The sequence below is a fragment of the Saccopteryx leptura genome, chromosome 1 (assembly GCF_036850995.1).
Source record: "Saccopteryx leptura isolate mSacLep1 chromosome 1, mSacLep1_pri_phased_curated, whole genome shotgun sequence".
Taxonomy (NCBI): domain Eukaryota; kingdom Metazoa; phylum Chordata; class Mammalia; order Chiroptera; family Emballonuridae; genus Saccopteryx; species Saccopteryx leptura.
In genome coordinates this window covers 51048031-51074166 of record NC_089503.1, presented here as the reverse complement: position 1 = coordinate 51074166, position 26136 = coordinate 51048031, and the positions used below count along the sequence as shown (strand labels likewise).

The 26136-nt window shown below is 46.0% G+C and overlaps 1 protein-coding gene across 5 annotated transcripts in view; it reads right to left on the bottom strand.

Moving 5' to 3' along the window:
• The window catches only part of SCUBE2 (signal peptide, CUB domain and EGF like domain containing 2), a 76383-nt gene extending 51123 nt beyond the window's left edge, over positions 1-25260 (bottom strand). For all 5 annotated transcript variants that reach the window (XM_066366099.1, XM_066366116.1, XM_066366102.1 and 2 more), the window contains exons 1-7: positions 25047-25260; positions 23632-23754; positions 16835-16960; positions 12151-12285; positions 6418-6543; positions 3300-3416; positions 2523-2612 (exon numbers count right to left, since the gene is read on the bottom strand). In XM_066366099.1, the coding sequence (XP_066222196.1) occupies positions 2523-2612; positions 3300-3416; positions 6418-6543; positions 12151-12285; positions 16835-16960; positions 23632-23754; positions 25047-25155 (826 nt within the window). In that variant the 5' untranslated portion in view covers positions 25156-25260. The remainder of the gene's footprint in view (positions 1-2522; positions 2613-3299; positions 3417-6417; positions 6544-12150; positions 12286-16834; positions 16961-23631; positions 23755-25046) is intronic.
• Between the last annotated feature and the right edge of the window lie 876 nt (positions 25261-26136).

Below are 26136 nucleotides of genomic sequence, written 5' to 3'. Positions count from 1 at the left end.
AATATTGATTTAAATCATGATAACACTATACTAAGGGTATGGGGGAGAGAGAGGGGGAGAGAGAGGGGGAGGTAGAGAGAGAGGGGGAGGTAGAGAGAGAGAGGGGGAGAGAGGAGGGAGAGAGAGGGGGAGAGAGGGGGAGGGAGAGAGGGGGAGGGGGGAAGAACTACAACTTAGTATCTGTATTAGGAAGTCAAAGCTAATATCTAAAACTGACACATCAAAAAATAACTGTAGATGGCCCTGGCCGGTTGGCTCAGTGGTAGAGCATCGGCCTGGCGTGCAGAAGTCCTGGGTTTGATTCCCGGCCAGGGCACACAGGAGAAGCGCCCATCTGCTTCTCCACCCCTCCCCCTCTCCTTCCTCTCTGTCTCTCTCTTCCCCTCCCGCAGCGAGGCTCCATTGGAGCAAAGATGGCCTGAGCACTGGGGATGGCTTCTTGGCCTCTGCCCCAGGCGCTAGAGTGGCTCTGGTCGCAACAGAGCGATGCCCCGGAGGGGCAGAGCATCGCCCCCTGGTGGGCAGAGTGTCGCCCCCTGGTGGGCGTGCCGGGTGGATCCCGGTCGGGCGCATGCGGGAGTCTGTCTGACTGTCTCTCCCCATTTCCAGCTTCAGAAAAATACAAAAAAAGAAAGAAAGAAAGAAAGAAATAACTGTAGAATATCTCAATAAAACTAGAAAACAAAAGAAATAAGTGTATAGATCTCACTTTTCAGAAACATGGGGAAGGGAAGTCAGGAGAGGAAACAACTTAGGAGTATTAAAAATTGTTGCCTCTGGGCCCTGGCTGGTTTGCTCAGTGGTGGAGCGTCAGCCTGGCGTGCAGGAGTCCTGAGTTTGATTCCCAGCCAGGGCACACAGGAGAAGCACCCATCTGCTTCTTCACCCCTCCCCCTCTCCTTCCTCTTTGTCTCTCTCTTCCCCTCCCGCAGCCAAGGCTCCATTGGAGCAAAGTTGACCCGGGTGCTGAGGATGGCTCCATGGCCTCTGCCTCAGGCGCTAGAACGGCTCTGGTTGCAACAGAGCAATGCCCCAGATGGGCAGAGCATAGCTCCCTGGTGGGCATGCCATGTGGATCCCGGTCGGGCACATGCGGGAGTCTGTCTGACTGCCTCCCCGTTTCCAACTTCAGAAAAATACAAAAAATAAAAATAAAAATTGTTGCCTCTGGCCAATGGGACAAGGGAATGGCAAATTAGCAGACAAGGGAAGGATGTATTTCATTACAAGCTTCATAGTGCTACTTAAATTTTTATATTATTCATATGGGCTATTTCGATTTGAGACAATCAGAAGCAATAACTCTAATAGGGCAGAAAAGAGCTCAGAAATGTCACCTGCCTGGTGACCAATGGCTGCTCAACAACTTACCTGACTGCTAAATCCAAAAGCTAGCAAAAACAGGTTTTGTTCCGGCCAGGGCACACAGGAGAAGCACCCATCTGCTTCTCCACCCCTCCCCCTCTCCTTCCTCTCTGTCTCTCTCTTCCCCTCCCGCAGCCAAGGCTTCATTGGAGCAAAGATGGCCTGGGCGCTGGGGATGGCTCCTTGGCCTCTGCCCCAGGCGCTAGAGTGGCTCTGGTCGCGGCAGAGCGACGCCCTGGAGGGGCAGAGCATCGCCCCCTGGTGGGCAGAGCTTCGCCCCTGGTGGGCGTGCCGGTTGGATCCCGGTCGGGCGCATGCGGGAGTCTGTCTGACTGTCTTTCCCTGTTTCTGGCTTCAGAAAATACAGAAAAAACAAAACAAAACAAAAAAACAAAAAAAAACAGGTTTTGTTTAAGCCACACCAAGCTTCCTCCAGAATAAAAATGGGTCAGAGTCTCTGTCTGATTCCCATGCCCAGAGCCACTGCCTCTGCCTCTGCCTCTGTCATCTCCAGTTCCACTGTCAGACCTGCTGGCAGGTCCACCCGTGTCCCACAGACAACTGCCACTCTTGTCCATTCCTCCCTCCTGACCTTAACCTGGGCTGAAGTACAGGCTTCATAGGAGAGACTCAGTGGACAAAACTAACAGACATCTCACTGTGCGAAGCGAAGGGCCGCCGAAGTGCCTCTCTGGGCACAGTGACTGGGAAGGACGGGAACTGACCTGCTGAGTAACTGAATGTTACTGACCACCCACTAAGTCCCAGGCATTGGGCTCGGGGCACTTGTGCATATTATTATCTTAACTGAGTTAGTTTCCTGACAACTCTGAGAAGCAGGTCTTACTCCATCTATTTTAAAGAAAGACTAGAGATGGAGGCTCAGGGCAGTGGACCCAGGTGTCGCACTAGTTGGAGCAGCACTGGGATGCTGTTGTGCTGATGGCTGGGCCGGTGCTCTTCCCACAAACCAGGGTCACGGGTGGTGACTAAGCAACAGCAGTGGGCGAAGATCAGACACAGCCTGGCCTGTCAGGAGCTGCTGGCCCCAGTCAGCTGGTCTAAGGGCACGTGAGTGCCAGGTTCAGGCCTGATGTAGTAAGTTGGGGAGGGAAATGGACAGTGACAGTGGCCAGGGAAGTCAGTGAAGCGCCTACCCATGAGCAGCCGCCGTTTCACCCGTTTATCCCCATCCGCCACTGATGTGGCATTGCTCTCCGTCACCTCCGGGGCAGTGTCCTCTTGCTCTGCAAGAAATGCAACAGAGCACAGTCCTCAGACCAAATGAGTCAGACTATTCACCCCCTGCACAGCCCTTCTCTGGAAACCCCAGACATGAGAACAATGTAAGATATGTGACTGTTCACTCAATAAAAATGTGTCATAAGAAGGCTCTGTGGGAAACGAAACATGCTAAATGTACGCAGAGCCTTAGGAAACATTAAATATGGAAAAGATTTTTTTGAAGCACATTGCACTGACCAAAGAAACACCAGGGAATGCAAGCTTCACATTCACTCCAGGGCCAAGAGAACCTATAACAGAGTTAGCAAAGGACACACCGTGAAAGATAGGGCAGGCATCCCACCGGAAATATACAGCTCTGGCTCCTGCTGACCAGGCAGGCCACGTGGCATCACAAACGGCAAGTTAAACTTTGTGTCGCGCCAGCCCCTGGGGATGTGTTGTCCAGTCTCCAGAATACTAGTGTCAGGAGAAGCTTAGTCCAGGAGAGGTGAAAGGTTGCACATGGAAAGAGGGACCCCCGTTCCCTAGAATAGTCCCACTACCACATGTGAAGCAGCACAGGACCCGTTTGGGGTCAAATGGACTAAAACACTTGCATCTGGCATTCAACACCCTTAATAGTGGGTCAGGGTTCAGGTTGGGCGTGCTGGGGTAGACCCTCACCCAGTATGGGGGTCACCACTCACCAAGGCAGCTCTTCCCATCTGTATGCATCTTGTACTGTGGATGGCAGCTACACTCTGGACCTTCAGGTGTGTCCTCACAGGAGTGCTGACACCCACCGTTTCCATGGTTACAAGTCACTGAAAGGAAAATAAGTCAATACTTAAAGCACTGAGATTTCTGGAACCAGGACCATGTTTGCTCCAGAACTCTGATTTTCATTTAGCAAGTATTTGAGCACCTAGTACATGCTAGGCACTGAGCACAAAAGAGATCATGTTGACTCAGACAGTCTCTGTCTATGCAAACAGAGTCCCCATATGAAACACAGAAATGCTGAGTGACAGATTTGAGCAAAATTATATAGAAGGTGCAGATGGAAAGGTAGAGGGAGTGTTGATGTACGCTCTTTAAGGGAAAGTATGCTAAAAGATTCAAGACTACTTCTTTGCTCTCTCAGAAGTTTACATATTAATGCAGCACTGCAGCTCTGGGAAATGCAACAACACTTCACGTCTGGAACAACAGACAATATTCCATTTCTACATATGTGTTAGGATTTTTCTTGGCAGATTTCATCTGGATTAGTTAGAAAGGTGGGTAATCAGATTCTTTGCACACAGTTAATGCAAATCACTGGTATATTAACCAGTGATTACAAAGGCTAAGTATGAATGCATTGATGACAAGCCAAAAAAAAAAAAAAATCCAACTACAAAACTATCTGTCCATCAGACCAAACAGTGGTTACCTCTGGCAAAGGCAATGGGAGGGGGAAAGTTATTTTTTTTTACACGCTCTTAGACTGTTTGAATTCTTATATAGGTGCTTGTAATTTTTCTAACTTAAATAACTATATGCACATTTGTGATGTGAGAAACTGTTCTGTGATTATAGCTGTGTAAAAATTGTGACATACCTATGAACAACAACTAAATAGGGATATAAAAAAGTGAAGCCTATCAGGCGGTGGAGCAGTGGATAGAATGTTGGCCTGGGACCCTGAAGACCCAGGCTTGAAACCCCGAGGTCACTGGCTCGAGTACAGGCTCATCCGACTTGAGCGTGGGGCCGTGGCTTGAGTGGGGCTTGCCGGTTTGAGTGTAGGATCATAAAGATGACCCCATGGTCGCTGGCTCGAGCCCAAAGTTCACTAGCTTGAAGCTCAAGGTCATTGGCTGGAGCCCAAGGTCACTGGCTTGAGCAAGGGGTCACTGGCTCAGCTGGAGCCCCCTGGTCAAGGCACATATGAGAAAGAAATCAATGAACAACTAAGGTGCTGCAACTATGAGTTGATGCTTCTCCTCTCCCTCCCTTCCTGTCTGTCCCTGTTTCTCTCTTTCTCTCTCTATCTCTCTCTCTCTTAGAAAAAAAAAGTGAAACCGCTGGTTATATGGTGGAATTCTGAATCTTGTTTTTTCCTTTTTTTCTTCCTCGGTATGATTATAACATTATCTGAGAAGTGACATCTTAAAAACATTTACAATTTTTAAAAATAAGCTTTCAGGTATTCCGCTGGTCCCTGAAAACTGTGAGATGCTGACAGTCTCACTGCACAGGTCTTGGAGGACCTGGGCCCTCCCTTTGGAGCCAGATTAAGTGGTCTTCACCCTGCTCAGCCACTGCAAGCCCCCCGGGGACAGCCTCACTTGTGGGGACCCCAAAGTTTTCTGGAGCTTGTTTTCTTTGGTAGTGGCGGCAGCCCTGGTTTAGTGGCTTCAAGGCCGTGCCCTGCTTTGCGATGGAGACCATCCGAACAAATCTTTCACCAACGAAACTGTCTCACATTATGTCAGGTGTATATTGTACATCTGAAACTAATACGATGTTTAATGTCAATTATACCTCAATTTAAAAAGTAAAAAAAATAAAGAGGAGTGCAGTGACTTAAAAAAATTGCTGTCTCTTCATCGCTTAACCAATAAGTTCTACTCATTGTGAACTACCATCCCTAGCACATGGCAGGGGTCTTCTAGAAGGTCCATGATTTGGGAAGAGTTCCTAAAGGGAAACCCTAGTGTCTCCTCTTGCATCAGTAGTGGTTTAGGGACACCTTTAACGGCCAGTTGTTTTTTATTACCCAATGGAGTTTTATTCTTATATTTCATCATTGTGTGGCAGCTGTGTCCCGACTGTGCACACCATTTATTTGCTCCTTAATTTAAAAACGTGGACTGAGCACATCCTGTGGTAGGCACCAGGAGAAGACTAAGAGGCAAAAATAAGACAAGGTCCCAACTTGGAGGGCCGCAGAGTTGGGGAGACACACATAAATACACAATTGAAGCCAGAGCGTCATACCCTACAAACGACTCTCTGCCATGGGAGCCAAAATACAAAATGGCTGCCCCGTCTGAGGTCATCAGGGCGGATTCTGAGGCAGAACCGCATGGTGGCTAAGAGCGGGGCCCTGGAGCTAGGCAGACTGACACTTGAATCTTAATGTTTTTACTTATCCACTGTGTGATCTTGTTGCCTTCCCTCCTCCACAATTTTCTCAACTGAAACTGAGGATAATAATACTTAGTTAGTAGGGTGATGATTATAAGAATTGAATGGGACATGGTATGTCTTTGGACAAGACTTTGCACATCATAAATGCTCCCCCAAAGGTAGCCATCACCCTTATCATTATTAGAAGCCAGGCAGGATATTAAAAGTTAAGTGAGAATTCACCAAGCTAGGAAGGGAGGAATGCTTAAAAAAGGCTGTTGGGCATGAAAGAATATAAAGGTTGTTCTCTGAAAGGCAAAGAGTCGGTGTTTGGGGAAGAAGAGGAGGACTAGGCTTATAAAAGAAGCCTAAACCAGGTAGAAGAGAGCTGTGATTGCCAGATGTGGAAATCGGATTTTTTCTGTGGGAATGGGGGTACCCAGCCCCCAACATTAGCACTCCTTACTCCTGAATTTCATTTCCTTCTGATTCGTTCCTTTAAAAAAACACCATTTCCCTGCCCTTTGGGGGACTCCCCTTGTGCAGTGAGTGACCTGAGTACTCAGTGGAGGTCAGTGTCTCATGCCAACTGCCTTCCCTGCTGCTGCTGCTGCTGTGCCGTGAGGTGGCATTTCTGGTGCAGGCTGCCAACGACAACCTCTGGGGTAGGAGGGTTCCCAGCATGGGGGTGCGCCAGGCTGTACTTACAGATGCAGTCTCTCTGGTTCTTGGCCAGCTCAAAACCAGGCCTACATTCGCAGGCCACACTGCCCCTTGGAGCCTCCTTGCAGATGTGACTACAGCCGTGATTCTTATTCATGCAGCTCAGACCCTCTGCGAAACAGAGTAGCACATGAGCAGGGCGAGCCCCAGACCCGCCTGCCTGAGTCTCCAGCAGCCCCATATTTTAAAAGAACATGTCATTAAAATCTAAGCAGGTCAATTAACAGAGACATGAAGTATTTCTTATGTCCCCAAGAGATGTTTCAATTCTCTAAAAGAAGTAGGAACCCCCCCCCAGTAAACTGAAAAGAAAGCCCCCACCAGGAGCTCTCTGCTGAGTGTGAAATCAGCCTGCTGACCCCAGGGACTGTCACCAATGCTGATCAAGAATGCAAAGAGGACAGGAGAGCATCCCTACGAAAACTGCAGATAGGCTGAGGAAGAGTCCCAATGTTTTCACAGACTCTTAAAGATGATTTTCAGAAAATTCTCACCCTTCTCTCTACCTCCACCAAATCCACACTAGGGAAGTGACTGTAACTACTGTATTTTGGCACCAACACATGGACAACTGCCCAGGGACCTCTTTTTGTGACCACTGTAGTTTTTCCCTGGGCCCCCCTCTCAGAGGGCTTGGGGCACAAGCCTCTAACAGTATCATACAATAACAACACAACAACAAAGAAAACAGAGGGAGACCTCCTTCCTGTGGTTTGCTTTGGCTGCTGTATAATTCTTTTGGGTATACTAGAAGTTTCATTAGGCCTAATCTTATGGTAAGGGTGGCAGGAAGAGGGACAAGTGGCTATTTTCCAGGATGGTTTAACACACACAGTGCTTTGCCAGCATTGTGCCTCAGCTCAAAACCCATTAAGCCCTTGACACCTGCCAGCCCTCTGAAGGCACTATTATCACACCCAAGAGTATTCTCAAAACATCAGCTTAGTCTGTTGTGCTCTTTTTTAACTTATTGGGTTGACATGGTTCGCCAGAAGTTGTACCTTACTGCACTAAGTACGTATTCATGCAATGCAATTCTTTTTTTTTTTTTTTTTTTTTTTTTAAATAAATTTTTATTAATGGTAATGGGATGACATTAATAAATCAGGGTACATATATTCAAAGAAAACATGTCTAGGTTATTTTGTCATTAAATTATGTTGCATACCCCTCGCCCAAAGTCAGATTGTCCTTCGCCACCCTCTATCTAGTTCTCTGTGCCCCTCCCCCTCCCCCTAACTCTCCCCCTGTCCTCCCTCCCCCCACCCCTGGTAACCACCACACTCTTGTCCATGTCTCTTAGTCTCATTTTTATGTTCCACCAATGTATGGAATCATGTAGTTCTTGTTTTTTTCTGATTTACTTATTTCACTCCTTATAATGTTATCAAGATCCCACCATTTTGCTGTAAATGATCTGATGTCATCGTTTCTTATGGCTGAGTAGTATTCCATAGTGTATATGTGCCACATCTTCTTTATCCAGTCTTCTATTGAAGGGCTTTTTGGTTGTTTCCATGTCTTGGCCACTGTGAACAGTGCTGCAATGAACATGGGGCTACATGTGTCTTCACGTATCAATGTTTCTGAGTTTTGGGGGTATATACCCAGTAGAGGGATTGCTGGGTCATAAGGTAGTTCTATTTGCAGTTTTTTGAGGAACCACCATACTTTCCTCCATAATGGTTGTACTACCTTACAGTCCCACCAACAGTGAATGAGGGTTCCTTTTTCTCCACAGCCTCTCCAACATTTGCTATTACCCGTCTTGTTGATCATAGCTAATCTAACAGGTGTGAGGTGGTATCTCATTGTAGTTTTGATTTGCATTTCCCTAATAACTAATGAAGCTGAGCATTTTTTCATATATCTGTTGGCCATTTGTATCTCTTCCTGGGAGAAGTGTCTATTCATGTCTTCTTCCCATTTTTTTATTGGATTGTTTGTTTGTTTGTTGTTGAGTTTTATGAGTTCTTTGTAAATTTTGGAAATTAGGCCCTTATCTGAGCTGTTGTTTGAAAATATCATTTCCCATTTAGTTGGCTGTCTGTTTATTTTTATATCAGTTTCTCTTGCTGAGCAAAAACTTTTTATTCTGATGTAGTCCCATTCATTTATCTTTGCCTTCACTTCTCTCATGCAATGCAATTCTAAAACATCTTTGAAAGTAGGGATTTTGTCCTCATTGGCTCTCCACTAACAGGGCACTTTCTAATCCTGGAAGTAACACTGTTTTAAACATAAGTACTAAAGGTTTTCATTCAACTTCTCTAGGGCCCCACACTCTTCTGTTCTGTCTTGTGCCCCTGAAACCTTACCCACTTGGTTTTAATGAAGTCAAAAGTCACCTCTCTCCAATTCTACTACAGAACTACTGATCTATGCTTCCCCAGAATAATTATTTTAATACCAACAGATGTCATTCCTATTCCAAAAGGCAGTGCAACAGTTAAAACATCCCATCCTCTCCTGAAACCATCTTGGCTTTTATCTGACAGTTATGAGCTGTTTGAACTCCAGCACTCGATCTGCTGGAAGTTGCTGGCATGCGCCCATGCCAAGGGCTGCTGTCCATTACAACAGAACAAGGCTTGCACGATCAGGGAAAAGCTCTCTGTGCTCCGGCTGGTGATTTCTGAAGACATTATTTTCTCCTGGTGCCAAGATGGCACAGGAGGCGAGAGCTGCCTTCGGAAGCAGTGTCCTGTCCTCCTAGGAAGGCACAGCAAGCATTACATTTATCCTCGGGTCAGCAGAACCTTTAAAATGACACGTGCCAGGAGCACCTAGGGGTAGACGTAATGTACCCAAGAAATGGGCAGCAACACCTGCAAAGCACACTCCCCTAACAGGTCAACTGCTTCTTTTTCTTCGTCTTTTTCACTCTGTTTATAAGTCTGTTAAGATATTTACAAAGTGACCTTTACTGCTGCAGAGCAATTCATTTACACAAGAAATATTTCATAAGAAACAGTGTGTCAGATGTCGTGGAGATATACAAAAAAGTTGCCCCTTGATGTCGTGTCATATCAAGCTAGACCTAAACTTACCAGGAGATAACGAAGACTTAAATGGCTCTGGAGATGCTGAGGGCTTTTAGGAGGTGACTGAAAGCTTTTCAGAGCACCCTGACTCAAAACAAGACCGCTGCTAGGGGAAGCAGGTGAATCTGGTCCAAACTGGGAGGCCCAGCCATTCACAGTCCTGGATCCCCCAGAAATGGGCCTGGCAGTCAAGTTTAGAGCTCTTAGTTCAACGGGAGGGAAACAGCTCAGAAACATTAGAAACGCCCTATTCTGGAGGTCCCCAGGCTCAGGAGCTCATGAAGAATACTCTGGAAACCAAATATAAATACATGCCTCAGCAGCAGGGCCAGAAGAGAGGGGGAAACGGGCCCTGCTGAGCGCATAGCCCCTTCCTGGCTGCCCTGACACCTTCCCCGCTACTCTGAAAAGGCTGCAGTACAAACATCTAAAAATATTCTCAGAGGAGACAAAACAGAGGGGGAATGCTCATTCTGAGCGCCTGAGCACCCCTGAATAGGGACAAAGGCGGGCTGGGCGGGGTCTCTCCGGCCTACCCCCACTCCACGGGTGAAAACACACAGTCGCTCAGTCAGAGCTTCAGGGTCTCTAAGAATTAAAACAAAAACAAAAATCAGTAGCTTGAGTTTTCCCTCAGAATCAGCTAGTAAGATTCCCCTACCTTGAAGAACATTTAGTAAATAATTATTAAAAACAACAGCAACGCTAGAAAATGCTAGCTGGAGGTGTTACCTTCTTTTAAAGCTTTTCTAAGTATCAACTGTGGGTTTTAAAGTCTACTTTAATATACTTTCTAAGGGTTTAAAACGTGCATGTCAGGGAGGAAATCCTAAGGGAACACTGCTGAGAGGCTGTTGGGTTTGAAGAGTTAAGCCCCAGGACGGAAGGGGTCTCAGTTACAGAGTGCTATAATCTGTTGGCACACGCTGACATGAATTTGCCAAGCCATCAGGTTGAAACACAACAGAAAATCACAGGGAGCGCTTCCAGACCACAACTCGAATTCTTGGGTTTTGGTTTTAGCTCCAGACAAATACGTTCATTTTAAATACTCTTCAGGGGTCCCAAGAATGTCTGAATGGTAGAAGATTTAGAAAACACAGATTATGGAAAGGAACTGCTTTTGTAGTTACTACTGTTACGAGGAGCCTGTGTCGGTAATCAGCCCGGGGGCTTGCCCGCGGGGGAGAGAGGGCCACCGCTCTGGAAGTGCAAGGGTGAGGGATGACAGTGGCTTTGTGAGTGGGTGGGGTCCACCCTGGGGGTGTTCAAGCACTGGTTTGGCCTACAGGTCCCCAACTCCCTCCCCATCCCCTGAAGAGAACCCCTGAAGAGTGACTTCTCAGGAAGCAGCCCTAAACCACAAAAAGGAAGATGCTCTGAGATCCAGCTTACTTGTGCCGCTGGCATCTCAATTCTGCCTTGCACCAGAAGCAGAGCTCACTGAAGAGTCCAGGGAGGTCGGCAGGAAAATGAAACCCAGCTGCTACCTTACCAAGTCTGCACGAGAGAGAGCTGCCTCACTGGAGCCAGGGTGTGAGGCTACTGTGCCCAATATGGACAGTGAGCAGGCTGGGCTGGTAAGAGCCCTCAGCCCCACCAACCCCAGGCTTCCTCTGACCATCCTCGGGACCCAAACAAGCTTTCTTGTTGGGTGTAAGGAAGGAGCCGTCACTCTTAGAAAATGAGGCAAAAATCATCTTCCACAAAGAAACCCATGAAAAGTCACTGAAACCACAATTAAAGTAATATACCCACAAATTGGTGATTCAATAAAAGAACTTAAAATGGCCTTATTCTTAAATTATGCAAATGAATAAGCAACATGGTCCAAAAAGAGTTAATAGTCTAATGTGTAAGGGCACTTCTTTTGAAAGGAGGCACAGGCAACCCTGGGAGAAGAAATGCAGCCACCAAACTGTGATTATTTGACTTAAGAAAGAGCAGAGGAGAATTAAAAGCACATCCTTTGGTTAAAAGTGGTGGATTGGCCAAATGTACTCCATGCCTCTCCCTCAGAGTCCACTGAACCAATAGAGAAAATAAAAAAAAGGTATGAATTCAAAGCAGAGAGAACAGAAAGAAGGCCATCAGAAGAGTTTTCGACAAATTTATGGAGGAATGGTAAGTGGTAACATGGGCGAAGAGAGCCATAGTGCAGAGACCCCCGGCCTGGGGAGGGAGTCCCCTGACCCCTGGAGTCTCAGAGGCTCAGAGCTCAAAAACACAAAACCCGGGGAAGGCCAGACCTAACCCGGGGCTGAAAGCAGGGCAAAGCCCCGGAGTCTCCAGGGGAAGGCTCCAGCCCTTTCCCACCCACCCCGAGCAAGGAGCAGGCTCACACTTGGTGTTGCGGTTTGCAGCACATTTTTTAAAAACTTGGCAGATTGTCCACTTCTCCTGAGACATCTAGTCATGTTTGAAAAGCACTCTATTTAAAGATTAGAATCAGGGAATGTGAGAGTTTGAAGAGATCTCAGAGCTCACCTGCGTATGCTGCCAGGTGAACAAGGTGAAGCTAACACGACTTGCCCACAGTTAACCAGTAGTAGAAACTTGGGCCCCAGACTTTCCGTAGCCCATGCTCCCTTCTAAAGTCACTGGGCATGGGGAGGACTCTCAGATATGACCTTGCCCCCCATCCCTACTCCCAGCCACAGCAGAGCGAAGGTACCTTGGGAGCGGTGGATGCATGTGTGCTGATTGTCACTCAGGAAAAACCCCTCCTTGCAGCGGCACTTGTAGCTCCCCATGACGTTGACACAGGTGTGCTGGCAGCCGCCATTGTTCTCCAGGCACTCGTCCACATCTGGCAGTGGTCGGGGAGGTGAGGGAGAAGGCTTAGCCTTTGCTTTAGTGCACTGTTCCAACCACCCCACCCAGCAGCTCAGGGACTCCTACTAACCAGAGATAAAGTCCCTCTTCTGGTCGCTGCATCACAGAAGCCAATGGGACCCCTAGATGATTAACCAACCCTCACGGGGTTTGCCTAAAAGAGGCCTTCTCCATGCACACAAGATCATCTCTCTCCCAAGCACGTGCTCACGGAGGTAGTAAAACAGAAGTGTAAGATCATATTCCTTCGCTCTGGGAGCGTGCTCTTCAGGGCAGGGAGAGACAAATGTGCACGTACTGTATTTTTCGCACCATTGACGCACTTTCTTTCCTCCAAAAGTGGAGGGGAAAATGCCGGTGCATCTTATGGGGTGAAAAATACGGTATTTTATTAAATATTTTAACACACCATTTGGTTCAGAATATTTTTTTTTCTTATTTTCCTCCTTAAAACCCTAGGTGTGTCGTATGGTCAGGTGCGTCTTATGGAGCAAAAAATATGGTAATTAGGAGATATGGTAAGAGGTGGTACAAAGGAAAGGGGGGTCAGTGTGGCTGTGGGGTATCAGGATGGGTTTCATGGCGAAGCTGATGAAAGATGGGCCCTGAAGGATGGGCCCTGCTAGATGTCTTCAACTATTGATCAGGAGAAGGGATTCTAGGCAGGAGGAGCGTGAGCGGGGGCAGGCTGGGGAGTCTGCTCAGATAACGGTGGATTGTTCCCCCAGGCTGGAGCTTAGGTACAAGCAGAGAAGTTACAGGAGACAGAGCTGTAGATAGATTTGGGGTCACACTGCAGAGGATCTTGAATAACAAGCAAAGAAGGTCCTACTTCATTTGGGAGGCAGTTGGGGACCACTGGAGCTGGGGTGACGTGGTGAGATTGGGAAGAATAACGCAGTGGCTGAAGGCAGGACACAGGGAAGGGGAAGGATGGAAAGCCTGGGAGTCCGGCTTCACACAAGTGTCTGAAATAGCTACTTCTGGTACTAGTGAGGGACTGGCCCTGGGGCCTGGCTCTCGGGCTGCCTAGGAGGGAAGAAATAAAAGAGGACTGTGTACAGGTGCTGCAGGGCGGGGAGCCATGTGGGCATCTGGTAGGGTGGCCAAGAAACTTGGGGAAGGGCAGCACTGGGTAGAGAGATGGGGGTGGAGAGCTGGTCGGCTCCACCCCAGCAGGGAGGTGATAGCTGGAGGTGCTGGCCTTCGGGGCTGGGGCTACGTCCAGCAGGTGGTGAGGAACCTAAGCCTGGTGCTGTAAAGACAGCTTTGAAAACCATTTACTCACAATGGTCTGATAAAGGTGAATGGACAGGGGAAAGCTGAAGGCAGGAGTGTGGGAAGGGAGACAGGGGAACAGAAAGGGGATGCAGAGGTAGAACTTGGAAGGATACAACAGGCAGGAGCCCCAGAGAAGGGGCCATCAGAAACACAGAGAACAAACACAGCAGAAACACACCCTCGGGGCAGGGCGTGGGGGGGGAGATCAGGGGACTTTCCTCCCGCTGGGTCATACCCACATGGCTACATCAATATATGTACCGCACTGCATTCTCAAAACCTTTTTAATTTGCATTCTTGATTCCTCAAAATCTTTTACTTATCCATCTCCAACAGGCTGCAAACTCCTGTGTTTTACTCAGCCCAGCCCTGGAGCCTGCAGCGGCACCTGACTGCCCGATGCACCAACAAGCAAGCAGGAGAGCACAGCTTCACCAGAGCTGAGGAAGAGGAAACTTCCAGAAAAGTCTCAGACACGACAGAGGCTCAGAGAAGGCACTTTATTTTCTCCAGCCTGCTTTCCCATGTGCCTATCACTAGCTCCTGGGCACATCCATAACAAGAAAACTCACATTTAAATATCTATTATCTGGTTTCAAGCTTCAGATCTGACAGTCTTCGGTCTTCCCACACTCCCGAGCAGATGCCTTTCTAAACTGATGGGACTCGAGCCATCCCCTAAAGCCTAACAAACGTGCCCTTCTTTGTGCCAAGGGGTGAAGGGAGCACATTCCGGAGGATGAGCCATGCTGGAACACACCTGGCCTAGGTGTTCCTCTGTTGAGTACTCACAGTGAGCTGGACAGATGTTTCCCTGAACACCAAATCCCGGGTTGCTTTTGGGCGAAGGTGTGCCCGCTCTGGGCCGCCACACCGCACTCCCTGTTTAACCCGCTATCCTTTTCTCCAGAGCAATCAGAAATGTGTGTCATTACGTTAGGGGATGCATTCTGATTGAACAGTACAGAGTGTGAGTGTTTGCAGGCACACTTCTATATGGCCAGGTTGGTGAGTTTCTCCAGACTGTAAAAAAGTGTTTTACAACCCTGGCTGCATGTTAGAACCCCGAGGCTTGGACCCACCTCCCGAGACACTGACAGAATTAGTCTTGGATGAGACCTAGGCCAGGGTGTTGTTTTAAACTTCTTAAGTGATTCCAATGTGCAGCCCGAGTGGGGAACCACGGCTACAAAACCGAAGAACTAGGCCCTGTATCCAGACACTCAAGTAAACAGAAACTGAATTCAGGTGGGGTGAGCGGCGTGGAAGAGCTGAGTTTCATTTTTCAGGCTCACAGGCATTTAGAACTTGGAGGACTCTGGGGCCAGTGCCAGAGCTCAGTGGTGTTTGCACTTTGTAGATTCTGGCTAATATATATAGTTGTGGCTAGTATGTGGTCAGGGGGCTCAGGAAAGGTGAGGGTGCATCCCAGAGAATACAGGAAACTGCCACTACTTGAAAGTTATGGCTCCGTTTCTTTCTGGTCGCAAAATGCTTTGGCCCTTTCACCTTTAACTGGCAGAGAAGTCTCTACGTGTGCTGGTCCTGCGATTCTTAATGTACCACTTTATTTTCCATTGCCTTCCTTTTAAAGAACCCTTAGCCTATTCAGATACAGTCAGTGGATGCTCAGGACCTTTCTGCAAGGCAAGTCCTTGCTACCAAACCCACAAGAGACCTATAAGGACGGCAAATGGAGAAAGACTGATAAAATGTTTGGGTTAGCAGCCAGGCAAGGAAAGACTCCAGGCCTCAGGATTGCTGAACAGGGCTGTACTCTGAACCACCCCACCCAACCCTGGCCTGGGTCCTGAACTCCTGGATGGTGTGGCTTCTTGTTCTTAGGAAGCTCACACTTCTCCCAGGCTGTGGGTTTGACCATAACTGCGATGACAGTTGGCATAACTGCCATCAGATATAAATCCTCACAATGCCACTGTCAGCAAATCAAAGGGAAATGTGAGATTTCCCCCAGAAAATGGTAAAAACTAAATAAAAATCAACAACAAACTACACAAATATACTGAATACTCCCTGACAAATTATGCACTAAAAGTCATTTCCTTTTTTTGAGTTTTAATTAATCTCAATGTACTGCTTGTTCTCAGGACTGTCCCCCTAATGTGCCTTTTTTATGTACTGATGGCGTAGGAAGTCTGAAAGAGGACTCGGTGATCTTCCAGGCCTTGATCCAGCCAAGTGGTCTGACCTGAAGCCTGACCTCTTGTACAGGGCACAGACAGGAAAGGACAGAATTTACATCAGGATGAGGCTCCAGGTGACACTGAAGTGGATAAAGATCATATGAGTAGTGAGTCCCAAAGGAAAATACTTCACACAAAGTACAAATTCTGCCTGTACTTGTCTGTCACTGTTAGACTGATCTCAAAGCATTTGGTCACGTGGCTATTCCCACTGCACTGTAAGCGAGCACCTGAATGGCTGCCCCCACAGTCAGGACCTGGCTTAAGTTGCTCCTTGGTCAACCAAGTGGACAAGTGGGTCAGCCATAGGAAGGGTCATCAGTGTCAAAGGAATCTGGTGCCATTTGTTTCCATTGATGTCCTCCTATACAACTGATAACACCAGCCTTAAAATGTAAACAGACCACAAACTACATGCTCTAAGACTATCTAACACGCAACTCTACCCAATTACTCGGTATTTCCAAGTTCTGTTTTATTCCTAGCATAAGAAGCCACATAAACACCACTCTCTGCAATCCGTAACTCAGGGACTTAAACTCCAACAGATGTTTCTGTTTAGTGGATTCTTAGGAGGATGTTGATGGAAGGTTTCTGTTTGAATTTCTCTCTACTTCAAGAAAGAAGAGGGGAGGGGTCTATCTGGATGAGATTCAGGCACACACTTGGAGTCTTCAGGACAAGAAGTTTTACCTAACTTTAGAATAGAGGCACTTACAAACATTAAAGAAATGGTTATAAATCAGGACTCTTTTAACACAAAATCAAAGACCTTAAAGGGGACAAGTCAATGTAAGTAGTAAATGATGATGCCCGCCCATCTCCTTGGACTATTGGAGGGTTCATATTATGAATGTTCACAATAAAAACTAAAACACTTGATCTGGTTTTCTGTCAGAGAGTGTGATTTCTAGGGGGGCCAGAAAACACAAGTCTCTGATCCCCTTTTTGTTTTAATGAGTATTTCATCAAAGGAAAAAAACGGGGTACAGGGCCAGAGGGTAAAGGAGAATTGCCACTTCCAACCGTTTTCCTTACCAAGACAATTATGACCATCATGAGCCAACATGAAGCCATCAAAACAAGTGCAGCGATAATTGCCTGGAATATTCAAACAGTCGTGAACACAGCCGCCTTTGAGTTCGTTTTCACATTCATCAATGTCTGAGGAATAAAAAGAGAAGTAAACCAGACAGATGCTCTTTCTTAAGTATAGAGAAATATGTATTTACCTTTTACCCAGCCATCCCTCTTCCAGGAACCTACCCTGAAGATACATCTCCAACAAGAGGAAAATAAATACGCAAAAGATTATTCACTGCAGCATTTGTAATTACAAAATATTAAACCTAACCTAAATGCCCACACATCGGAGAGTTGAAGAATTAGGGCACATTTACTCAATGAAGTTCTATGCAGCTGTTAAAGAAAAACATTGATAAAGATCTCTATGAACTGATTTGGAGTGGTTTCTAGGATATACTATTAAGTAAAAGAAAAATGCAAAAGAGAATTGTTAGTATGTCATCTTTGTGTAGAAAACAAAGGGATTCAAAAGAACACACACATGAAATTCCAACGTGCTATTTTTGCAGAACTTGATAAACTTATCCTAAAATTTATATGAAAATGCAAAAGACTCAGAGGAACCAAAAACAATTTTGAAAAAAGGAAAACTGTTTGGAAGATTTTCATTTACTGTATAGCTACAGTTATCAAGACAGTATGTGGTACGGCATAAAGACAGACATATGGATCGATGGAACAGAATGGAGAGTCAAGAAATAAACCCTTTTATTTGTAGTCACTTGATTTTAGACAAAAGTGATAAGACAATTTTTCCAGAGAAATGACAGTCTTTTCAATAAATAGTACTGAGACAAGTGGATATTCATATGCAAAAAGATTAATTTAGGCCCTTGCCTCACATTACATACAAAAATCAACTCAAAATGGGTTAGAGACCTAAATGTAAGAGAACCGTAAAACTTTTAAGAGAAAATATAAAGCTTTTATGAGAAAATCTTTGAGAACTTGGAGTTAGGTAAAAATTTTTTAGATACAACACCAAACACAAACTCCAAAATTTAAAAATTTATAAATTGGACTTCATCAAAATTAAATATTTTTGCACTTCAAAAGACACCATTAAGAACATGAAGACAGGCCACAGATTGGTTGAAAATACTGGCAAATCACATGCTTTATAAAGGATTTACAAATAATTCTTACAACATATTAATAAGAAAACAACTCAATTTTAGAATGGGCAAAAGATCTGAATAGACTGTTTTACCAAAGAAGATAGGTAAATGACTAATAAGTACATGAAAAGATGCTCAACATCATTAATTATTAGGGTAATTCTAATTAAAACCACAATAAGATACTATTTCACACTCACCAGAATAGTTACAATAAAAAAGACAAGTATTGGCAGGGAGAAGAAGAAATGGGAACCCTCATACATGGCTGATGATAATATAAGATGTCAAAGCCACTTTGGAAACATTTGGCAGTTCCTTAAAAGGTTGAACATAAATTTACCATATAATCCAGAAATTCTACTCCTAGGTAAATATTCAAGAGAAATGTAAAATTATGTCCACACAATGATTTGCAGGTGAATATTCATAGCAAAATTATTTATAATAGGTCAAAAGTAGAAGCAACCCAAATGTCTATCAATTGGTAATGTATATCCATATATACCAAATATGTGTACCCATACAATGGAATGCTAGTCAACAATTAAAAGGAATAAAATGTCAATAAATGCTACAACACAGATGAACCTCAAAAACATTATGCTTTGTGAAAAAAGACAAATACAAAAGACTACATATTGTATGATTCCTTTTATATGAAATCTCCAGAAAAAGAAAATCTATAGACAGAAAATAGATTAGTGGTTGCCTGGAGTTGGGGCTGGAAACAAGGATTAACTGCACAGGGGCATGGGGGATCTGACTGAAATGAGGAACATGTTTGAAAACTACACTATGCAATGGTTGGGCAACCCAGCTAATTTACCCAAAATCATAGTTTCTACATTACTTAGAATAGGTGAATTTTATATTATGTAAATTATAACATTAGTTAAAAATAAAATACACATTTAGCTGCTTATTTGTGTAAAAGAAATATAGGAAGGATAAACCAGAAACTACAGAAATAATAACCATAGTATGTGGGAACAGGGGTAGAGACAAGTAGGAATGGGGACAGAGTAACAGGAGTAGGAGGAGGGAATAACTCTCCTCTGAGTTTTTGTATAGCTTTCCCTCTCAGAACTACAGTGATGTTTCCAAACACATATGAATACATAGAAATCTATATATGTATGTATATACAATTAACCAGGAAACAGGGGTAGAGGTGAAGGCAGGGATAAAAAAAAAATAATGGAATACAGCCTGACCAGGTGGTGGCGCAGTGGATAGAGCATTGGACTGGGATGCAGAGGACCCAGGTTCGAGACCCCGAGGTCACCGGCTTGAGCGTGGGATCATCTGCTTGGAGCAAAGCTCACCAGCTTGGACCCAAGGTCGCTGGCTCGAGCAAGGGGTTACTCGGTCTACTGTAGGCCCATGGTCAAGGCACATATGAGAAAGCAATCAATGAACAACTAAGGTGTCACAACAAAAAACTGAGAATTGATGCTTCTCACCTATCTCCATTCCTGTCTGTCTGTCCCTATCTATCCCTCTCTCTGGCTCTCTCTCTCTCTCTCTGTAAAACAAAAAAATAAAAATAAAAAGGAATACAAATAGAAACAAATGAACATACTGTATTAAAAATGAATAATATAACCACACTAAAGAGAACAGGGAAGAAAAGTACTAGCCTAATTAATTTGAAAAACAATATTTCAACTGGTTGCTGTAAGGTTAAAAACAAAAACAGCCATACAAATACTGTACTCTAATCAGTAAACTTGTTTTACTCACAGTGTTACAGATTGGTAATTTTGTAAATATTTCATTTGTATAGTAGGATTGAACAAACAAGTAAATATATTGCAGATAATGAGAGCCAAGTTTCTCACTATTGGTGAAAGAAGTTATGAATAAGCAAAGAGGGAGTTTAGAATGAATCTTGTGGTATTGCTTTGGAATCCAAAGTATCACTGTAACACACTGTTTTTAATACACACACACACACACACAGGAATAGACGTAAGAAATAAATACAGATATGTGTGTATGCACAGGTTAGTAAACATACATATATTTTCTAGCTTTGTCCACTGAGAGGACATGGAATAATCACCCAGCAACAATGAAAACATCAAACATCCGGATCTTGGTTTCTATACACCATTTCCCAATAAAACAAACAAGGGCTCCTTGGAGAAGTGGTTGATTCCAGGGCTGGGAAAGGGAAACTACAGGATAAGTCTGGAGCATCTTGTGGTACCAGAAAATAAGAAATTTCTAATAAAAAAGGACAGGAGCATGTAAAAAGGAAAGAGAAAACAATATGATGGAGCTCCCAATGGCTAAAGCTGAAACCGTTTGAGCCAAAAATAAATAACTACACATATAATTAAATAAATACTCATGAGTACATACTGGCATAAATATAAAAACTTAAAAATCAATGCATAAATAAAAAAGAGATAGAAAAATCTTCCTTACAGAAGAATTCCAATTTAATAAATGTATAAGGAAAAAGGGAAACACAAAATTACTAAGAGGCACACATCACAGTAATAATTGTTGCAGGCACTAAAAGCAGTGGGCAAAGGTTTGAGAAGCAACAGGATATTAACATAGGCTGAAAGTGTTGGGCCCAAGTCATGTATCTATTGAAAGCAAAAAAAAATACTAACTTTGCACTAGAAAAACCCAGCATATACCATCGTAACTAGGTGATCAATGTTAACATCACCTGTTAACATGTGGACATCATGTCTCCCTATGTGATGTACAATAGCACTTTTTTTTTTTTTTTTTTTTTTTTACAGAGACAGAGAGAAAGTCAGATAGGAACAGACAGGCAGGAACGGAGAGAAATAAGAAGCATCAATCATCAGTTTTTCATTGCGACACCTTAGTTGTTCATTGATTGTTGTTCATTGATTGCTTTCTCATATGTGCCTTGACCGTGGGCCTTCAGCAGACCGAGTAACCCCTCGCTCAAGCCAGCGACCTTGGGTCCAAGCTGGTGAGCTTTGCTCAAACCAGAAGAGCCCGCGCTCAAACTGGCGACCTCGGGGTCTCAAACCTGGGTCCTCCGTGTCCCAGTCCGACGCTCTATCCACTGCGCCACCGCCTAGTCAGGCACAATAGCACTTCTTAGCAGCTTTGTCAAAAGCTTTACTTTTGTATTCTACACATGCATAACTGCAATCTTATCATGAGAAAACATAGGACATTCTCTTATCTTTCCAATTCCTGCCATATCAATTTTTATCATGAGAAAATATAAGGCAAACAAAATAACTAAACAGTACTCATCAAAAGTGTCCATGTCATGAAAGACCAGGAAAGACTGAGGATCTGGGGGTGAGGAGAAAAGAACATTAAAAAAACTGGTGAAATTTGAATAAGGTCTGTAGTTAGTTAGAGGTTAAAATAGTATAGTTATAGGTTAATAATATTGTGAAAATGTTAATTTCCTGGTTTGATACTTATTATATAAGTTGTTAATATTTGGATAAGTGAAGGGCACTTGTGAATTCTGTATTATTTTTGCAAATTTTCTGAAGCCTAAAATAATTTCTAAGTAAAAAATATTTTTTAAAAATACAGCTATTTATACAAAGGCCAAGTTTAGATTTATCTTTGTTAAACTTAATTCAGTTCCCTAAACTGAGAAGTAAAGACCATATAATGAATACTGATCAGCGAAACATCCTCTACCCAAAGTCAGACATAATAAGCAAAGATCATTTAGAATAAAATACCTTCTATCTAAAGCCACTTATGACTCACATTATTTTAAAAATATTTATTCAGGGCCCATACTTTCATATCTCCAACATTTTGGCAGTTGGAATTGTGAAGGATAAACTTCTGTTCACTCTGGGTAAACCTCGTTCCCATCCTGGAATTTACACAGGAGCAAAGGATACTGTGGGCTGGACCCAAGAGGCTTAAAAACTAATAAGCCAAGAAACACACACAAAGGAGTTACATCTTTGAATCCTTGCAATCCTTCTATTTCTGGACTCCTGTACCAAGAAATCCAAACTAAACAGGGATGTTCTTACTCACAAAGCTCATAAATACTACAAGTTTTCAGAGAGTAAATGCTCCTAAGGTTTTAGTTTAAAATGCAAAGAATATATGCTCCTTGTTAATGGTGATTACCTGTGGATAAAGGAAGAGGATAGTCTTTAATTTTCTGTTTTTTACATTTTTGTGTTGTTTGACTCTTTATAACACGAATCATATATTATTTTTAAAGCCATTTATATAAAAGCAACAATGCCAGTGAATCATTAGTTATTTTAAACTAAATAGTAGACTTTTCAACTATAAGCTGTTAGCAATTCAATTTTATTTGTGATATGTCAAACTCAACAGCTAAGAATTAGGAAACTCTAGCTACTTGTCATTCAGCACCACTTACTAAATACATCCATGGCATGGTTCCTGCCCCTAGAAAGGACACAGTGAAAAAGTGAACATTTTTCCCCCAAGCAGGGTACCAACATGTGTGCATTCCAGTAGTGTAAATGAAATGTTTCATATGGTGAGGGTGTAGTATGGAGGAATCAGCAAAAAAATGTTTCAGGGTGAAGTCGTGTCTATCTGTAGGGCAGATAGAGGAGAGATGGTTGTCTGTCTCTGGGAAAATATGAACTTGGAGAAACAGAAGGGCTTTATGGATAGACCACCAACCCCACTTGCTGTGAACCTGACCAGAAGCATACCTCCTCTGGTGGAAGAGTAAAGAGTTTTGTTCCTCAGCAAAGAGACCATAAACATTAGGATTTCTCACCCGACCAGAGAGACCCAAGAGGCTGAGTGAATAGAAGAGCTGTGGGGCCAGGGACAGAGCTAGAGTGCAGATTTGACTTTCTTTTACCTGCAGGCTAATTGTGTGATCATAGCCACAAGTCCCTCCCCCAAATCCCCTGAGTCTTGGTGTTCCGTAAAATGAAGAATGGGATTGGCTCAGAGCTCCCTGAAAAGCCCTGCCGGCTCCATAGCAAACATGCTATGCTTTCCATCCCCAGGAACAGCCTCCTCCTGAACATTCAGTCTCCAGCTAGTCTGAACTTCAGAGTTCATGACACTGAGCTAATCTAACCACCAATGGTCCAGACTTCAGGCTCCCAGATCTGGGGTTCTAAGGACTTAAAACATCCTTCTACACACGTTTCCAGGGTGCACTTGCAGCTCCAAATGAGGCAGATCCTTGGTGTAGCTAGCTCTAAAGCTTGGCAGGTCACAATGCCAAACCACCCAGAGCCACGGATAGGATGGAGCCTTCAGAGCCTGCAGGGGAGTGCAAACTAGGGCCGCGAAGAGCAGGATTTGCAGGATTTGCCCTGCTCTGGCAGGCACAGCCCTCCTGATCAAGACAGCTGTTGACTTCCTGCCCCCAAACTGAGTGAGAGACCAAAAGATACTGAAACACCTCTTTTCCTTTTGAGAAGTTAGGCACAAAGGACATTTCAGAACCAGGTTAAACTGTATGATCAGCTCTGGGAAAGACCTGCTGTTCCTAGTCCTTTAAGGATCTATGCATTTCAGAGAGTGGGGGAATGTGACTTGGTGGAAGGGGCAGCACTTTTACCAACAGGAGTGGCCTCCACAAGAACTGCGGAGGTGAGGAGTCTCCCCTGCTGGCTCACCCACAGTGGTCCCCATGACACTTACCCTCACATTGCCTGCCCTCTCCTTGGTAGCCAGGCTTGCAGGAGCACTTGTAGGAGGTGAGTGTGTTCTGACACAGGGCATTGGTGTGGCAGTCATCTAACCCTTGGGCACACTCGTCCACATCTGCAAAAGAGCACAGAATCTCCTGGTATAGTGCCCCAAGCCCTGTGAGATCTGACCTTGGTCCCTCTCTGGTATCATCTCCCACCAGCACACCTCACTTCACTCCTCACCAACTAAACTGCTTCAGAGCCTCTGGGATGAACCATACCATTCCCAGGCTTGGTTCCAGGCACAGCTTGCTCCTTCTGACTGGAATAGTTCCCACCCTTTCTATGTATCTTCAGGACTCTGCTCAGATTCACCTCCTCCAGGAAGCCTACCATGACCCCCGAGTGTAGGTGAGGTAAGGTGCTCCTGTATTTATCTCCTGTCAGAGCACACGTCACGCAGGATTGTCACTGTTTTTCTGCCTTTCTTCCCCTCTAGGTTTCTTGATGACAGACTGGGCCTGTGTCCCTCTTTTCTGGCACATGTGTAGGCAATAGTAAATGCTGAAGGAAAGATCAAGTTGGCAAAAAAAAAAAAAAGCTCCGAACACTGAGCAGCGTCTGTCAGCTTTTGTCTCAGGGTATGAGGGGAAAGTTTGAGCCCGGCTCTGAGCACACTCCCCTGAGCTCTCAGATGGTGCAAAGAGAGAATGGTACCCACCCCCTTCACCACTGCTCACTGTTCATCTCAACCTGGACCCTGGCCTTGGCAGAAGTATTTCCTGGGTTGACATCACTCCAGGATGTTAATTAGAAACAAAAGTTTTGAAAGTATTGCAAATCCAGTTAGTGAAGACTGTCCAGAGTACTTATCTATGTCTGCCCAAAAGCCAGGCTGGTTGCTGCTTGCGGGGTATTCCCGGGTCCTTTCAAACAGCGGCTGTCTCGCAAATAGAAAAATCTCAAGAACCGAACCTGAAGCCTCCAAGAGTAGTCCCCGGCCCCGAAAGAGAACAGGAATAAAGCTACTACCATTTCACGTACCCTGACCAAGGCCCTCAGTTTCCCCACGTAGACCAGAGAGGAGCTGGACTCCGAGACTGCAAAGCCCTCCTCCTTGCTCATTAGGGGAGAGCGTGACCAGCAGGCGCTCTCCGGGGACCCCGGGAGGCAGGGGCCAGGGCAGGAACTGTCATCAGTCCCGGGTCCGAGGCCGGCCACGGCACCCAGGCTCTGGGCCTCTCGCCCCAGCGGTGGTGGCACCTTGGCCTGGGAGGGCCCCAAGGGAGCGGGGGCCAGGCGAAGCTCCGGCAGCCCAGCCCGAGCACGGCCCGCCGCCCAAGGCGACCCCACTTGCGGACCCAGGGCACCCCTTCCCGGCGCTCGTCCCGCCTACTAGGTGCACCCCCACGGCCGGACACTCACCCTCCGGCGGCCCCGGGGCACGGCCCCGGCCGGGCAGGACGGCTGCCGTCAGCAGCAGCGGCAGCAGCGCCCGGGCCGCCCCGGGTGAGCGGCGCCCCGCGACCCCCATGGAAGGCGCGGCGGCTGCGGGCAGAGGCTGCGGCGCGCGGGCGGCGAGCACAGCAGCGGCTCGGCGAGGTGTATGCGGGCGCCCTGCCCGCCGCGCTCTGACACCCCCGGCCTGGCCCCGCCCGGCCCCCGAGCCCCGGCCTCATTTTCACACGGTCCTCCCGGCCCTGGCGGGCGGCGCGGGGCAGTGCCGCCCCTCCCGGCCCCTTCCCTTCCCCCTCGATTCGGGGCGCAGGGGGCGCGGCCACAGTGGCCCGAGGGCGGCTGTCAGCCTGTCGGGAGCGGGCCTCCTCCCTTAGGCAGGCCCTGGCACCAGACCCGCGGCGCCTGCACTCCCACCCCGCTCGCTAGAGCTCTCAAAGAGCCTCCTCCTGCTCTGCCTGGTTTCAGTGTCCTACAACTTGACCCAAACCACTGGTGAGAACAAACAGCACTTCTAGCCTGAAATATTCGGACATGGGACAACTCAGAAAGTGTCCAACTCAGAATCCCCAAACCCCAAAGCCTCCCAAAGGCAGGAGTTTTCCTGCCTTTCCACTTGGGAGGGGGAGTGTGGATGAAGTGGGGGTGATCCACATACACCTGACCCTCAGGAGAAGTCAGTGAGCAGCCTCTCTGCTCACCTCAGCACACCCTCTGCACCTTTCTCCGTTCTGCGCAGCCCAGGCCCTCTCACTGCCCACCTCACAGCCCTCTGAAGGTGGTGCCTTACTTGTTCCACTATAGGGCACAGTACTGGGCCCAGAATCACAGCAGAAAATATTCCTTTCACTAAAAACCAGTTAAATGTATCTTCAGGGCAGCCTAAAAGGTGAAGGGAAAGGGGTCTAGATGACAAGGGTAAGCTGCCAGGGACAAGAGACAGCCCTAATTTTGCCTGGGGAACAGGTGGTATCTATGACCACGGAACTCATAAACATCAGGTCTGGCCAGCTGCAAATACAAGGAGTGCCTGTCACCTGGCCCTGCAAGCAAGACAGCC